Source organism: Sparus aurata, chromosome 6, assembly GCF_900880675.1.
Source record: "Sparus aurata chromosome 6, fSpaAur1.1, whole genome shotgun sequence".
NCBI lineage: Eukaryota > Metazoa > Chordata > Actinopteri > Spariformes > Sparidae > Sparus > Sparus aurata.
Window position 1 is genome coordinate 6,333,562 of NC_044192.1, and position 17,739 is coordinate 6,351,300.

General features: G+C 45.7%; 1 protein-coding gene across 8 annotated transcripts in view; it reads right to left on the minus strand.

Moving 5' to 3' along the window:
• LOC115582983 (glutamate receptor-interacting protein 2-like) overlaps positions 1–17,739 on the minus strand; it is a 295,747-nt gene that overhangs the window by 132,772 nt on the left and 145,236 nt on the right. For 3 of the 8 annotated variants that reach the window (XM_030419291.1, XM_030419288.1, XM_030419297.1), the window contains exon 1: positions 10,684–11,271. The exons of the other annotated variants lie outside the window; for them this stretch is intronic. In XM_030419291.1, the coding sequence (XP_030275151.1) occupies positions 10,684–10,738 (55 nt within the window). In that variant the 5' untranslated portion in view covers positions 10,739–11,271. Of the gene's footprint in view, positions 1–10,683; positions 11,272–17,739 lie in introns of those variants that run through there. 8 annotated transcript variants of the gene reach the window in all.

Below are 17,739 nucleotides of genomic sequence, written 5' to 3' on the forward strand. Positions count from 1 at the left end.
CACTCGATGACTAATCAGGCTCCAGCGGTGCCAGTTGTTCACAGTCATTAAATCGACCTAAATGAACATATTCAGCCCGGCTATGGAACGAAACACTCATTTTAAAGTCTGTTTCATGAAACACATCATCAGAGGATGAGTCCACCCAAAAAAATGAGCATTCACTCATTATCTGCTCGACCCCATGCTGATGGAAAGTTGTGTGAAGTTTAGTTGAGCACAAAACATTTCTGGGGCTTCGAAGCAAAAAACAGCACTGACTGAATTAAAAAAAACAAAAAAAACAGAACATGGCTTCACGCAGCTTGTCTCTGGGACCCCTGAGGTCCCACATTGACTCTCTTTTGAGGCCAAAATCTTCACTGTAGCTGCTAGCTTGATAGCATTAGCACGCGTCCCATCTGAAGTTGGTACAAGAGCTCCCTTGTGCCTCGAGGGTGTAAATAACACCTTTTCAAATCAGTTTGGGTCCAAAAAACACATCTCAGGAATGCATCAGCAGCCGATCAATACAATAAATAATGGACATACGCAAGACCCACCCGAGACGATCACAGGCGGGATGTACTCGTGTTTTCAAGCCGTCTCGATTTATAGAATCCGACGTGCAGTGATTGCTGGTTATCTGCCAAACGGCCTTCAGAGACGCGGCAGCACTCAGCCTGTAATCACATCCCTCACATCTCCATTACGAAAAGGAGACGTGGCTCCAAATGGCATTGAACTGGGTTAAATTGCATCTTAAAACACTTCTCATCTGGGTTTTAGTGCTAATCGACTCGCGCTGGTGCGAAACTTGGAACACATTTTTCTCCTTAATTCACTCCTTTATTATAATTTCTGCTTTTATGGAGCTTCTCTGTTGCCTTTGTGTAAATATGCACTGGAGCGTCTTTTCATGTGTGTCTCCCCCCCCCACCTCCGGGTATGAATCTATATGTATATACGTTTGAATCTTGAGAAAGAGAGACAGAGAGCGAGAGAGACAAAGTGACACAGGGAGAGAAAAGAGACATCTGTGGATTTCCCCTCCAGGGACCGAGGCGTCCCGCTTGGTTCTTTATCAGGTACTCTGGGCTTTGATGCTGCTCCTGCTGCCTCCTCTCTCACACCGACTGCTACGCCCTCCGATACGTCCGGGGACAGACACTCGCAGATTACATGGATTGCGATTGTGAGTCGATCTTCAAAGAGAAATCATCTAAAAAAAAACCTTTGATGCTCCCTCTGCTTCATTTCCAGCGCTCTCACACAGAAGGCCATTATGATGAGCGAGCTGGCAGAGGCTCGGGCCGTCTCGCCCCGAGGACATTTTTGTCAGCTGTTGTTTGGGTCAGTTTAACTGAGAGGCCAATCTGTTGCCACTTCTGCTTATACACACACACACACACACAGTGTCCTCTGTAACAAATGGTGTCTCGCTACAAAATGTAGTAAGTCGAGTTCGCACCCAGATTGCGCAAGATTTCATTCCAACTATGGCTGTCGCTGTTCACAGCTATGACAGATTGCAAAGAAAATACTCGAAATAACAGACGCGGTGTTAATCAGGGGCGATCAGGGAATGTTGTTACCAATCACCAATCAGGAAGTTTCTGCACTTCATAGTTATCTTGTTGTACGTGACGCAATAATTTGATTGCGATCAAGTCAAAGAATCCAGTTTAAAACTATATACAAACTTATCTGTAAACTTCACACTTAAAAATAAGACAGCATTGAGTTATTTCAGGGATTCTTCAGACTCTTCACCCACCGTGCTGATGGATAGTTGGGTGAAGTTTAGTTTAGTACTGAGGGAACATTTCTGGATCTTAAAGCGAAACTCTCGCCAAAATGCAACCTAGGCTCTGGGCTGCTATGACAACGGCTAGCGGAACAAGCTACTGCTAACGTGAGTTGTTCAAAAACCTTCTTTTTAGTAAACTCTGTGTGCACAAACAATGTTCTCAATGCTCGTGTTCATGTGTAGAGGCCCTGGTGATACTACGAGCAAAGTTTCATGTTGTGATTTTGACAAGATTTTGATGCTATCTTAAAAGCGCCCGTAGCAGAAAACGAAAATATGTCAATCTTAAAAGTGCCTCTTTCGTCGTGATTATGGTACACGAAGGTTTGACTCGGGTACATTCACAAAAAAAAGCCTAGGTTGCATTTTGGCGAGAGTTTTGCTTTAATAGTGAAACGGTGGTGCAGGATTCTCCTCAACAAGATGGGGACTCGTTTTAAAATGTTAAAAAAACAAACCGCGGACAAACACATAATGGCTCGACACAGTTTGTACAGTGTGATCCCAAACTGATGGTCAGAAAGAACGTCTGGGTCTTATCTCAATTGTTTCCCTCTTTATTCTCAGGTCTTTGTGTTCTGAAGCCACCCAGTCAAGTACTATAGTGTCTATCTCAAAATAACTAAATATCCAAACTATTGTACAAGCTGCAGCACATTTATTCAGTGTGAACCTGCTGTGTTGTCACACTAAACTGCACCCTGAACACAAACTCTCAGTCCTGCTCTGCTTTTAGCCCGTCTGTGAGCTACTGGCTCCGTTAGCCGTTAGCTGTCTGAACCAATTACACCGCAGGACGCAGCTGCTCGCTACTAACTAGCTCGTATTTGCAAGGTCCGTCCGTTTGTGACCAGGGGGATAGACGGACCAGAGCATTTCAGAACCGTCAGCTGTTTTTCTCAGGTGTCATGCAGAGTAGCCAGCCAGAGACTCTAATGAGCACTGACACAGCACTGCAAAGAGAGGGATAGCTACGGTAGCTCATGGTAACTGCTCATTTTCTGTCGTCTCCTTGACTGGGAGACAACCGGACGCTGTCAGTCTGGAGCCCCGCTGGGACATTCAAGCAGAGAAACCGTCTTGGGTGTTTATCTGATCGGCTCCTCTGATCGGCCTTTACAGAAACCACAGATCAAACTATTTAGATTGAATGCCAGTGGCCGATCAATCAGACGCACCCTCAGTGTTGTTATTTTTGAATGTTATCCTGAAACTGAATCACAAGGGCCTTCGTGTGCGATCCAACTATTCGCTTGTTCATGGAGATAAAAATAATTTGCATTTGACCTTATTTGAGAAATTAAGTGTGTTAGATCATCTCAAGAAACAAGAAGCAGCTGAGCTGCAGGACAGCAGGGACGTTAAACCCCTCGTAGGCGCAGAGGTGCTTTTCAATATTACACATTCTAGCTTGAGCAAATAAAACGAGCACTTCCCCACAGGGATCAACGAGACGTCACATTATTATTACTACAATAAAGCACACAAGCCTTCAGCTAAGGGACCCCGACGTCTTGCTATTTGTGTCTTTTGTCTGAATATTCGCCACGGCCGAACTAATCGCTGACTAAACATTACAAGTTACCTAGCAACTACTGCTACTGAGCAACGGCTGCTGATCCTGGATTTACCAGGAAGCGAGGAAGCAGTTCATCGCTGGTAGATACGAGACGAGATGATCCGTTCTTTGCCTTTGTCATTGTATCAGGATCAAAGATGAGGCCACGCTGTCATTTTATTGCTGTCGCTCTCATTTCTAACAGAAAGGCAAAGGAAAATACAATGAGTTCATTTTTTTCACTCAGAAATAAAATGGAATCTTTTGAATAAATCCTGTGGGTGAAAACACTGTTTTGAAAAAAAAGTGCACACAGTGGGACGAGTGGAGAGGAAAGCAATGGAGGGAGTGAGAAGGAAAGTCTGGGGACAAACGGCTCTGTGTTTGCTCAGAAAATCCAATGCAATATTGTTGATTCATGTCACAACACGTGTGAGCTTAAGCTTTCACACTCTCATAGAGCGGTTTGAGTAAGTGTGTATACTCTGTAACACGTCCGGCACCGCGGAGAGCGTGTGAAGGCCGGGGATCAGCACCACGGACAGCGCCACAGGGCAGCAAACTCCATCAAGTCTAAAGCAGAGAATCTTCTCTCCGGTCCAGGTGCTCCCGTCTAATGGATCGTGGTGACGGGGAGGCGCCGTTGACCGCTCGGTTGTCGGCGGTAGAGCCTTTCTATCCGGTCACGCTTGCAGAGGAGGAAGAAATACAGTCAAGCAGCAGATGGTTCCCATGGAGCAGCTGAAGAAGCGTAACCAACCCAATAAAAAAAGGTAAGTCTCGGTCTCGGGGGTTCTGTTTTCTGCTCCCCCTCGAAAGATTGAAACACAATCAGACCCCGAGAGCCTCACCTGCAGACAAACACCTCGCGTCTGTGACGAACCTCAGCCGCTATTTCTCCTCAAAACCTCCCGAATTTTCAACGCTGTACTGCTGACGTGAAAAAAACATCCAATCGTAATCCCTCTGCAGCAGCTTACTGCTCGAATACGCGACACCTATACACCACACTGCACCAGAAGCGTCCTCGCACTGGCAGCAATGCCACCAGGAAACGATGTGTGCGTAGCAAATGCATGTCCGTAACATAATGAGGAAATGTTGCAGCACTTTTCGTCATCTTTTATTCTTATTCACCTGGAAGCCGTGACACATTTAATCCGAGGAAAATCTAAAGCAGTGGAAACTTTTCTTCCCTCATGCAGTGGCGGTTCTAAACCAGATTTAATAGGGGGGGCCAGGTCGGGGCCGGCTTTTTTGTAAGGGGGCACATACAACCCGGAAAAAAGGACAAATCCCTCATTCAGACAAAGCAGTGTTTACAATTTCAGCAATTTTGATTGGGTAGTGAACTGCCGAGACACTTTATTTCTGCCTTTCCCTTCAGAACTAAATCATTGCAAGAAATCTGTCATTGTGTTATTAATGCAGACTCCCTGTCGGGGGGGGGGGCCACAGGGGGGTCCAGACTCAGAGTTACGGGGACACTGGCCCCTGTTGGCCCCCCCCCCCTAGAACCGCCCCTGCCCTCGTGCTATTTCTGTCATTTCCAGGGGGGGGGATGGAGCTGAACCCTGATGACACTAGACAAGAGGTACACACTGTGCAGGTCGCCATGTCATCGCGGGACAGGGAGACAAACAACCGTTCGCTCTCACCTTCACACCGATGAGCAATTTAGAGCCCTCACTTAAACCTGCAAGTCTATTTAGGAAACCTATCCTGGGGGGAAACATCGCACAGAGAGGCCCAAACGGGTCCGAACCCGGAGACCTCTCGGTGCGAGGCGAAATCGCTAACTGCTGCACCAGTGTGCCGCCGGGACCTTTGTCTTGTCAACTACACACAGGCTGCAGAGTTGAGTTAACGTCTCCCGGCGCTGAAAGCGGCGGTGATGCAACGCGTCACATTGTGTTGTTCCGCTCAAAGCTGCAGCCCTGCCGGTGCAATCGATTACCTATGGGATGTCTGCCCCCGGCTGTGTCAACCACAAGCTACACGTCTGCACACTTGCGGTGCACGCGAGGGGGGTTAGTGGTTTGAAAAACAATCCATCCGATATCAGTGAGACTGCGCTTAAAACACAGTGAGGCGAGAAGACAGGACTGTTTTTCTTCACGCGATTGATCTACATCTCCTGTTTGTGTTCAGAGAAAAGACACACGGCTCCCTAAATCCTGAGAGGAGTGAGAGTGTTCGCAGAGAGTTTTAATAGTTTGAGCCGCGTGATGAAGAAACTTTCCATCTGATCTGGCAGAACTTCAGCCGGAGCGGTAAGACAAGACTTTTTTTTTCTCTTTTGTAATCACTCGTAGGAAAACCTCCACCTACAGAAGGTCCTGAATCACTAAAGACTCCGGTGCGACTCTTTATCCAAAAACAGAAGCCATTGTGCAGCAGTGGAGTTCTCCATCACCACTCCACCCACTGCTGGACACAAATCAAGAAAACCGGAGCCAGGAACATCCTCAGTTTCTGACTTTTTGGGTGATTACGTTTGTTACTCCATCACGAGGTGCTAATTAGGTCTCCTGATATGCAAGTTTGTTTAGCCCTACTTGTGTATTTCACACTTTTTTTTTATGCAAAAATGTCCAAACCGGGCGCTCCCACGCTGCAACTATCGAAACAATCTGTAATGAAACCTTCCCGTGACCCTGGAACGATCATACGTGACGGAGGAGGAAGCCGAGCAGGACCCTCATTTAGAAACATTGCAGTGGCTTAATAGCGGCGCGCCTCAGCCGTTTAGCCCTCTGAACCGGGTAAACCTCTTATCTAATGCACCCAGCAACACCTCTGCTCTATCGATTTCTGCACTGACAACTAAAGTGAGGGATCCTGCACACGGCAGAGCTCCACACAGGCCACCTCGGCCTCGTTTTGAGAATTTCTATTCAACCCGGGGGGTAGTTTGCCGAGCACACCTTTCTCATTTTCAGACATTCTCTCCATCGCATTCACGCGCACACGCACTCTCGCCGAGAGGAGAGCAAATGCAGCTTCACTGCAGCTCCGGTTAATATTCAAGGTTTGCTAAACGCGGCGCCTGAACCAAAACTTCAGAAAAGGCTGTATTTAATTTGAGTCACTGAGGCTAGAAGTGCAAGGAGGCCCATTGTGATGCTGAAAAAACAACAACGATGACTCTCCTCTCTCACCGGAGTGTTGAATAAAAAGATTTCTCACCACTTTTATCCCAACAAAGCAGCCAGCTCACTTCTTCTGACTCCAACAGCCATTTTTTAAAGCTCACAAACGAACATTTTATATCTTGTCATACATCTTGACCGATTTCACGCGTCAGACTATATTTCTTGGCCCGGACCAGTTACTTCCTGGAGTCTCTGCTGGCTCAGAGGTGAGAAAATAGTACAATCCTTATCCCCCAAATAACGTAAAACAAGCATAAAAGAAACTGAATGTGATAATTTGCTGATTCTTTTTGGCATATACTCAATCGAGAGCAGCACAAAGACAGAATATCGAAGGTTTTACCTCAAAAACTGGTTGATAAATGGGCAACGAGAGACTGGACAAAAACACTCTGCGTGTGAACAGGTTACTTGGTAACAGGTGATTGGGTATGAAGGCTACATGAGCTCAGGAACACGTCATAAAACTGCTGCAGGTGAACACTGCATCTGTTTTTAACAATAAAGACATAAAATCATGCGGGTGAGGAGAGTTTGAGATCTGAGAATGGCACCGGCCTCGCACCAGTTCTCATTCTCATTCTCAAAATTGTATGCAGCAGAACGGGAAACGCCGATTTAAGTCCCGCTTTGCGATCTTTAATTCGCCACTTCAGGTCTTGTTATGCGTTCTGGATCCGAGGAAAGCGGCGACTTGTAGACGGGATGTGAGGAAACTCCAGTGAAGCGCGGAACCGTGGAAAGTGAGACGACTGATGATTTGTGTTCGGCTGCGGCATCGAACCGCGTCCCGTGTTACACACTCTCGTTCCTTTGAGATGAAACACCATTCATCTATCCCTCCATCACACACACACACACACACACACACACACACACACACTGTCAAACTGTCAAACTGTAAAGACACATCGTGACACATTACTCTCTTGTATTGACTTGGTGCATACATACGTACATGCATGCCGTACATACTTTACACACAGACCACAAGGAAACACGCACTTGCATCACCTTCTCTTTCAGCCACATCAATATGCACACACACACACACACCACACACTGTGAGCAGTGGCCTCATTTATAATGAAAGTCAGTCAGCAGAGAGAGAGAGAGAGGGAGAGAGGAGGGGGGAGATTTAGTGGTCCCAACAGCTCGCTGAGATTTGGAGATCAATCAACACACACAACAACAAACTGGCCCCCGAGTTCCTCTGGCAGCCGAGCATGCATCTCACTCTGCTGTTTTACAAACACACACACACACATAGAGGACAGCGTACAGTAGAGTCCCAGCCGGCTGCGTGTCATACATGAAACACGGCTAACCCACATACAGCAGAGTCCTGCTGCTGTAACGAGACGTGGAGGTGGAGCAGGAGAGTCTCCGCAGCGCCGCACACCGTGATCAGTGCTCACTCACAGACTTGAAACTTCCTGTAATTAAAATATTATTGAGGCCCACAAACTCCAGACACCTGGGACGGAACAACTTTTCTGTTATTAGGAGATTATTGGGAGCAAATATTGACCGAGACCGGGAAACATATTGAGGTCTAAAGAGCAGGCGGTCGTTACAGTCTGAACTTTTATTTTGGTTGTTTTTTGAGCGAGAAACCAAAGAAAAACACGTTTTGACGAGACAGCAGTTGTAGACTTGAGTAACTTTAACTTCCCCCCCGATGATGATGTTTCTGCTGTTAGCTTCGCCGCGAGGTTTCTGGTTCAAATCCCAGGACGTGAACATTTGCGGGGCAATTTAACTAAAAAAGTTTTAAACATTAAATATTAAACAAAAACAAGCTTTTTGCTTTTGTTTGCGCAGTGAAGAAGCTTTTCATGCATTCTTCATGCGAAATTATGTTTATATAATAGCTTCCTGTTGTGCGTTGAAAACATCTCAAGTATTTGTCTTTGTGTAGTTGTTGTTGTTATTCGGCTCTCTCGTCTCTTTTATGACATAACTGCTTTTTTTCTCTCAATAACAATTTCATCACTTCACACCGGTGCAATAAGCGGCTTTGCAAATTACACAAAACACTGCGATGCTGGTTGTTAACTGATTCGATTTTGACCTCAATTATCCAAACAAAATATTTCCCTCCTGATAAATAATAAACATTATCTCCTTTCACTTAACTGAGCGGATTTGTTGAATTAAACAAGAGTCATGAGCTTCATATTCTCCAGCTGTAGACGTTTATGGACTGGCAGTCGTCCAGACAGTCGCCGAAAAAATATCACCTGTCTCTCTCAGACGCACGCACACACGCTGTCGCCGTTATACCATCATTTCATTTATGTACTGTAAAGTAAGCAAAATGTGTACGAGGAAAGATATTTCTCTGTGCAGCCAACACGTTGACACTCCCACCTCACTCATGATGATCTTCTTACCCCGTTAGGTTCAGGTTCTGATGCACAAGGCTCTGCAGCAGTGGCGTGCACAGACTTTTTGAAGGGCAGGGGCGGAAAGAAGGGCACTTTAGAGCGCGTTTTGGCTCCCAAGAGGGCACTTTAGCACGTGTTTTGGCTCCCAAGAGGGCACTTTAGAGCGTGTTTTGGCCCCCAAGAGGGCACTTTAGCACATTTTTTGGCTTCCAAGAGGGCACTTTAGCACGTGTTTTGGCTCCCAAGAGGGCACTTTAGCACATGTTTTGGCTCCCAAGAGGGCAGTTTATTATGTTTTAACCAGCCAAGGGGGGTAGTTTAGTGTGTTTTGCCAACCAAGAGGGGACTTTGGCATGCTTTTTTTGCTCCCAAGAAGGCACTTTAGCGCACGTTTTGGCTCCCAGGAGGGCACTTTAGCGCGCGTTTTTCAACAATTGGGCCACGAGGGGGCACATCACTGCTCTGCAGTGAAGTGGTGTATAATAAAAGTGCAATGTCAGGTTAGACTTTCAAAAAAAAACTGATAGGAACTTTGTGAAACCATCACAGATCGGACAGGTTTAGTCAGAAATACTAGTTGGTTAGGTTTAGAGGAAGATCATGTCTAAGTTTGAACTAACTGCTTCCGTCACGTCACTTCCGGATCTTACATCAAGTTGTCACCATACTTAAGTAAGCTTGACACTCTGTAACAGGAGAGTCCAGAGTTTGCCTGAGTCCTGCTGCTGGATGAGAACAGGCCCACACAACGTACGTAAACAGCTGTAACTCCAAAAGTGAAGAAAAGTTGATATGAAGTTAAGCGTGTGTCTCATCTTCAGATTAAAACGATTATTTTGCACCGACACAACAATGTCAAAAGGATCTTATTCACTTTTGATGGGCGGCTTTTCTTCGCTGACATTCAACCCGAATCAAATCGGATTAATTCCAGATGAAACATCAGACGAGCTGCTCAGATCACCTCAAATAAAACACACAAGATAAACACAACCGACTATACAGGATCTTAAGAATCGCTTCTTTGTTTCCGTATCGAAGACTCATGCGTGAAGTTCCTGTTTGTGCCAAACAATCTAAAGTCGCTGGGACAGAAAACAACCCACCTGTTGTGAAACTGATCAGCAGGAGGAACACTGAGCGCCAGCCGAGATGCTCCGGTCACTCACATCAAGAAACAAAATCATATTGACTCGCTGAGAGGAGAATAAGATCTGCTTATTTCAAACCCAACGAGGAAAAACTCAATCAGAGTTTGTGTGGCGTCCCGTGGACACTCTGCCTTCAAAACAACGACCAACGAAGAAGGAGAAGAAGAAGAAGAAGAAGAAGAAGAAGAAGGAGGACGAAATAAAATGTCAACACAGCGGGAGGCGGAAAGACCACACACACACACACACACACACACTCACACTCACACACACACACACACACAGACTCACATACAAATTCACAGTGGATGCACACACACGTGCATACACAAATATTTACACTCGCAGAGACTCACACACACACACACACACACACACGATTTCATGAAGCATCAACTGCATTGAAGATGTGATTAAACAAACAACCACACACACACACACACACACACACACTGGGAGTGTAGTTGGCATTAGGCTCTTTCTGTCTGACACATACACACACACACACACACACACACACACACACACACACACACACACAAACACACACACACACTGGGAGTGTAGTTGGCATTAGGCTCTTTCTGTCTGACACACACACACACACACACACACACACACACACAAACACACAACGTACCCTTGTTCCGGCGTCTGATGACCCCTAAGCGGCACTTAAGCGAAACAGAGAACATCCTCCCTCTCTCTTTTTCTTTTTCTTCTTTTCTTTATCTTCTTCCTGCTTGTCTTCCTCTCCCTCCTCTTCTTCTTCTTCTTCTTCTTCTTCTTCTTCCTCCTCAGTCAGACATAGTGAGAGCCGAGTGAGGGATGAGATGAGAGAGAGAGAGAGAGAGAGAGAGGGAGAGGGTGAAGGAAGAGAGCGGTATTGGAGCGTCAGCCGGTCACATGGCGAAGACAGGAAAGAGAGAGAGAGCGAGCGAATCCTCTTCTCTGAAGCGGAGAAGTGATTACACGCCGACCCCCCCCTCTCCTCTCTCTTTCACCTCCGTCTCTCACTCTTGTTGTTCACTCTCTCTTTCCGTCGTCCTGTGTGGGAAGTAGTGTGAATTTAAGCTTCCTCTCTCTCTCTCTCTCTCTCTAACTCACACTCTTCTATTCTTCCTCTGCGCTGTCTTTTCCTGCCTCGCCGTCGCTTCTTCTCCACTTCCACTTTTCTTTCTCTTCTGTCACACACACACACATATTTTTTTTCCCCTCCTCTATATTTCATGAATGTTCTACCGGCTTCTTTATTCCCTCTCCATCCATCATTTTCTGCCTTCTTCTTTTTTAAATCCTAAAACGCTCCTTTTACTCTCATTATCCTTCTCTATCTTTTCCAATTTCATATTCAAGGGAGAAACATCTTCCTGCTTGTCTTCTGTGTTACTCATGGTAACATTTTTTTTTTAGTCGCACTAGCAGCAGAGCTCTGAGGACGACAGTATCGATTGGCTGATCGTTCAGTCAGTCGGCCGGTCCACCAACTTTGGTCCCAAATCTTAAATATTTAATGGGACCGCATTACTTTCCACAGAGTGGTTCTGAGTGTTCCTGCTGTTTTTTATTCACAGTTCAGCCACCAATTCAAATAGTATCAACAAGACCCGAAAAAATACAGTACAAGGCGAAATACTCAGACCGGAAAACTAATTAAATATTACTTCAAATGACACAGCGGACAACAAACGCCACGAAGAAGAAAAGCTGAACTGAACGACATTTGTTTGATTGCCCTGCAGGTGATCGAGTCTACTGACTTCTTAACTTCTTCATGTTAGCATTGTCGTCATAGTGGCTAACTTCCTGTCAGTCTTGCAGGTAGCAGTTCCCTCCTTCCTCTCTACATTGCCACACGAACTTGCGGCAGGTAATCGGCAGACGCAGCAGCGAACGGAGGGATTCGCGCTCTGCATGCTCACGAGCAACAGCGCCGCCTCTTTACGGAGTTCTCTGTCCTGATTGGATAAGGTAGGCAGGGATACCAGAACATTTCTATCCTCTTTAATTGCACAAGTGGGATGAGAGACGTGGGGTACTGACCAAACTCTCTATCAGAGTGATGATGCAAAACTCAATGCATATTTTAATAAAAATATCACTTATACTTCGGGACAACATGGTTCAAATGGTTAATACACTGTTGCGCAATGTTAAATAAGTGGATAATTCCTCTGGTTAGCATATTTTGAATGTGTTTTTCCTTGAATTTCAAATCTGCAGCGTTACAAAAACCCCGACTGGTTAGTTGCAACGTCGGTCCTGAAGCGAAATTGATTACGATGGTCCAGAAACAGCACCAACGCGGGGGGGAATCACAGCGAGCGACGACTCTTCAGTCGCCGGCATTCAGACAAAAACCAGCACAGGGGGATGTGTTAGCGGGAGATGTGTTTCTAAAGATATTGGAGGAACAATGAAATTCTGACTCCTGGTCTGAAAACTGTCTCTCTCACTTTCCTTGCCATTATTTCTGACTTCTGCTGTGGCTTTTTTTCGCCATTTCGTTCTTGTGCCGTGCTCTCCAGAGGCCGGGCGTGGCTGGAGCTGCTGCCTCTCACACACCTGCAGCTCCAGCTCAAACACTCTTATCTCCACTCGCTGCCGGATTATTTCCTCTCCTTGATGAGGCACATGTTCTCTCAGCTGGTGCCGCTACCTGTGACTTTCACCTCTCGTGTCATTGTGTTTCCTGCTCGACTATCTTTGTTTCTCCTCGAGCTCAATTGCCATCCTCCAGCCTCCAGCCTCCAGCACTTCTGCCTCCAGCTGTCACTCCACTGTGGATCCCTCCAAGTTTGACTCACCAGAGCTTTCACCAAAGCCTCAGCAGACGCCATTGTGAGTCTCCGAAGCAACACCTGCTGAGCCGCCTGCCTGAGCCTCAAACCTCTGCCTTCAAATTGATGATTAGAATACCTTCTTTTAACCGTCTCCCTGTCTTGGTGTCTGCTTTTGGGTCCTCCAGCCCTCTACGAACCCTAACACAGTGAACACCTCCGTAAATGATCCATTTAACTTCTTTAAAGTAATATAATGATACACCTATACCACTCCATAGGTTTGTTCCTCAATCCCTCGCTTTTCTCCATCTCTATTTTTTTTTTCATCTCTCTGTTGTTGTCCCTCGCCCCCACCGCTAATCTCCTCGCTCGCTCTTTTTCTTTCAATTAAAACCTTGCTCGCTCCGTATCATCTCGCGCACGGCTCCGAATTTTTTTTTTCACAATCATCTTTTCTGCCACCGTCTCCTCTCTGCTCTGTCTCTGCCAGTGTCATGGTAACAGTGTTGTTGAGGGGGTGTCGGAGAGGTTGAAGGGTAAGCTTTAACAAAGTAACAGAGAGATCAAAGCAGCAAACGGCTGGGCTCAGCAGAGGAAGAGAAGAATAGAGAGATGAGGGGGGTGACGAGGGAGGACAAGGAGGTGGAGGGGGGGTGTGTGTTGAAAAGGGAAAGCAGAGGGAAGATGGAGGAGAGGAGAGGGAAGGGAGAGACCGCGAGAGAAGCTGAGGGTTGAGGAAAAGGGGGGGGGGAGGAAGAGAAAGTGAACATCCAAGCGGTGAGGAGGAGAAAGAAAAGTGTGGACAACAGACGAGAGGAGACGTGAGGGCAGAACGGAGCGAGGGGAAAAGTGAGGCGAAGGAATAAAGCTGTTTAGTTGCAGTGAGTGGAGTCAGAGATTACAGTCCACAGAGGAGAGGAGGATGAGGAGAGGACAGATGAGAGGAGGCTCAAAGAGAGAGAGAGAGAGAGAGAGAGGTGGGAGAGGAGAGACGACAGGTAACGGCGAGGATGAGCGAGGGGAGGGAGGGAGGGCGAGACGCAGAGGAGAGCAACGTTTTGCGGGAAATGTCACTTTAAATGAAGCACACATTTCATGACTGCCATTATGTTTTGCCAACAGTGACTTTCAGAAGACAGATGGACCAATATTCTCTCCCAGTTGTCGTGCGAGGAAGCGGCAGAGTTTGATACGGCGTGCTGGAGGAGTTCGCTCGGCGTTACAGTGATACTGAATGGACCGACACCCACATAGCAACAGACTATTTTAAGTACAGTGTGTTTTTTATTTTATTTTCCAGCCTGTTTATTTCATATTTAGAAAACAGTTGCCAGAGAAAGAAAAATAAATCAATATTCCAGAGTCCCTGCATGCGTAGGCTCTGCATTAGTTCTTCTTGTTACCATGTGTAACCCTACAGCGAAGGACTTGAGGATTCTTGTTTTGTGCTCGCTGTGATAGTTTAAAAAGAGGCGGAAACTGGTTGTATGCAGAAAACAACGTAGTAATTGTTTTCCCATTTGTGGACAGAAATGTTCCATTTAAACGAGGCTTTTAGTGTGAAACATTTGCAGGAGTGGGTTGTGGAAAATTACTTCACAAAGATTCACTCTGGGTTACTAGAACGCTCTTATTCTAATAGAAATTTACAGCATAAGAGAAGTTAAGTTGAGAAATAAAAACGCGACGTGTAACAGTTGACATGATGGACTGTGGCGCTGCTGTCAGCCGAGTCATGTGCATCAGCTAGTGCTCGAATTTGGATCAAACTCTGTAATCTAGGCAGCTGGTAAACTATAAACCAACATTCTGTTACTACACCGCCTATTTCCCGCCAACACAACACATATTTTAGTGTTTTAATGTTCTGTTGAGCTTTCACAGAACGCTGCTCGTTACCAAGCTGGCTGCCAAACAGTTTCCTGTTTTTAAAACGGACTCCAAACCAAGCGCCACCCAAGTTGCATCATTTATTGGCCCAGTGCAGCACACTGGTGTTGGTGGTGTCGAGTGCTCTGGTTGTTGTGGTGGTTTTTTTTGTTGAGCGAATGGATATGCAACAGTCCCTTTTCTCCATTTCTCTCTGGTCATGTAGCGAAAATGTTCTACTGCATACACAGCCTAGTTTAATGCAAAGGTTATCTTTCTGTTAATTGAAAACAGTTGCTGTGTCTCAATTCTGCATCCTTCGGAGGAGCATTCGAAGGCCAAATACGTCACTACGCTGCGCGAAGGCTGTCCCAATCCGGAGGCTCCTCCAAATACAGCCCACAAATGCGGTCTTCTTCTCCCTGTTTTTGGAGGATGCACCGCTACTATCCTTCGTGGCCTCACATATCCCAAAATTCTTTGCACACCCGAACAAGAAGGAAGAAAGAGAGAAAATGGCGACATTGCGTGGTGTAGATCGTCACTTTCGCAGCCTGGGTGGCATAAAACGTGACGTAAGGGTAAAACATCTGGTGACGCAACCAGGAAATGCTCCAAAGGCTAGACCGTCGCATTTAACAACGTCTGACGTGGTTAAAGGGATATTCCGGTGTAAGTTTAGTCCATGGTCTAACACACCGTGAAACTGTGTTAGATGACCCTCTCAAGAGATAAAGTAAGCAGACGGCTAGCTAACGTAGTTTTAGCATCCTCAGAAACGACCGCACGACAACATAACATTGCAGTAAATGGGTCCAAATATAAAACCGCCATCAAAAAGCCACAAATAATGCTCAGAACAGCACCAAACTTCAGCAACATTAGAAACAGGGTTCCAGCACATATTTCGAGGCATCAAACATTTCATATAGTTGCCGTATTTGTCGGAAAATATAAACGAAACTCACCACCTGAGAAGCCTTCCTTGTTGTGGGGAAGCCCTGTGAGTCGATTACTGAGTTCAGTAGAGTCCCGCAGTAATGATCATCATTAAGCTGTGGAACTCTACTTGGATATTTGGATATATTTGGACCCATTTACTGCAGTGTATTGTTGTCATGCGGACGTTTCTGAGGATGCTAAAACTACGTTAGCTAGCAGTCTGCAAACTTGATCTCTCGAGAGGCAGTCTAACACAGTTTCACGGTGTGTTAGACCATGGATTAAACTTACACCGGAATATCCCTTTAACAAGGTCTCTCTGAAGGACTCGCCTTCAAAGACCGTAAAGACGGGGTCCTTCGAAGGATGCAGACCCTGAATTTAGACACAGCCAATGAGAGCTTGTGGCGTTTGTGAGAGCACACTGTGGTGTTGTCAGCCGCTCCTGATTTGGGTACATTTGGGTACACAGGGGTTTATATTTAACCTTCAAAGGATGTCAAATCTTCAAAGTTTTGGCCAAATGAATGTGAGAGCAAAATATGCTTCACTCTTTGCTTTGGTCTTAGTTTTGTAGGACACATTCTTAAAAAAAGATCCAGTCCCTGAACTGGGACACAGTTTACTTAAAAAGAAGAAAAAAAGTTGAAAGCTGCACAGATGTAGATTTGGGAGTTAATTCTCACTGGGTTTGGTGGGATAAACATTTGACAAATCTGAACTATAAAACACCATATCATCTTTTAGATAACTGAGAAGAGTTCAGAAGTAAAAGGCTTCTAAAATAACACAAACACAGGCTCATTTTCAGGCAAATCAGACGCTCAGATATTGAGCTTGACAACCCAGGAAGGGCACCGAGGAGGCAGGCCTTTCATCAGTATGATTCTGATGCCCCGTGTACCCTAAAATGTCATTCAAAATGTCATCCATCGCTCCCATTTCACCCATAAGTGAATCAATAAACATGTCGCGCAGCTTCTCTCACTCAAAGTCCAACAGAATCCTCTGAGGCTCGTTAACAACCGCAAACTGCAGAACACAAATTAATGCTTTAAAACGCACACAGGCGGGAAACAACCCTGTCTGTGAAATCAATCAGCTGTCAACCAATTACCACCAGCCAGAGGACACATCCCTATAAAAAAAAATAATAAATCTCTGATGTATTTTTATAACGAAGCACTTCTCCTTCCACAGACTTACTGGAAGAAGTCAAACTGGTAATCGACTTGTGAAAGAAGATGACGTTTCCCTCACGGCTTCCTCTCAGAGGCAGTTTTGGGAGCAGTTTAGCAATTTGCAGCCATTAGTGACACAGCACTTTTTGTTCCGCTCAGGCTTCTCAGCTTCCAAACCAACAATCTCTGTAAACAGAACGGAGGGCACCGAACATTAAAGACAAACCTGAACTGGAAGAGAAAGAACCTTTTTTTTTTATTTTAGGACCCTGAGGGAGAGTTCAAGTTTGTCTTTGACATTTCGATTCATCAGACGCAGAGAAACTGATCAATGTTTCATGATGCTCACTGTGCGCATAAAACGCCAAAGGGCGAGACCGCTCGCATGAAAACGACTCTAATGACTGTAAAACAGAAAGGTGTTGCGTTAATGTGGGAAATCCTACTGTATATATATGTGAGTCATTATAGAGTGTACTGAACATAGGAGCTAAAACTGGAAGGATTTATGTAACCAGTCCTGCTGGAAGAGACTTCAATAAAAAGCATCATCTCATCTCATCTCTTTTCATTTAAAGGAACAGGACAGATTAAAGGAGAACTTCGGTCGATTTAAACATGCAGCTTCATTGCTCAAGCTACCCTTGACTTGCCAGTACCGAAGACGCGAACACATTTGGTCCAGCCATTACAGAGCTCCGTGAACGCAGATTTAGCATTGAACGCTAACAGCATGGGGTCAGAACTTTACACTGTGTTTAAAGCATCTTAACATGCTCCACATCTCACACCAAAAGTTATGCAACATCAGCAGACACCTTAGCACACAGCACTGTAGCGTGTATGACTCAAACTGAATAAAAAAGTAGTTAAAACAGTGTGTTTGTGCAAGCAGCTACTTACCTGTTTGTTGACATCCGC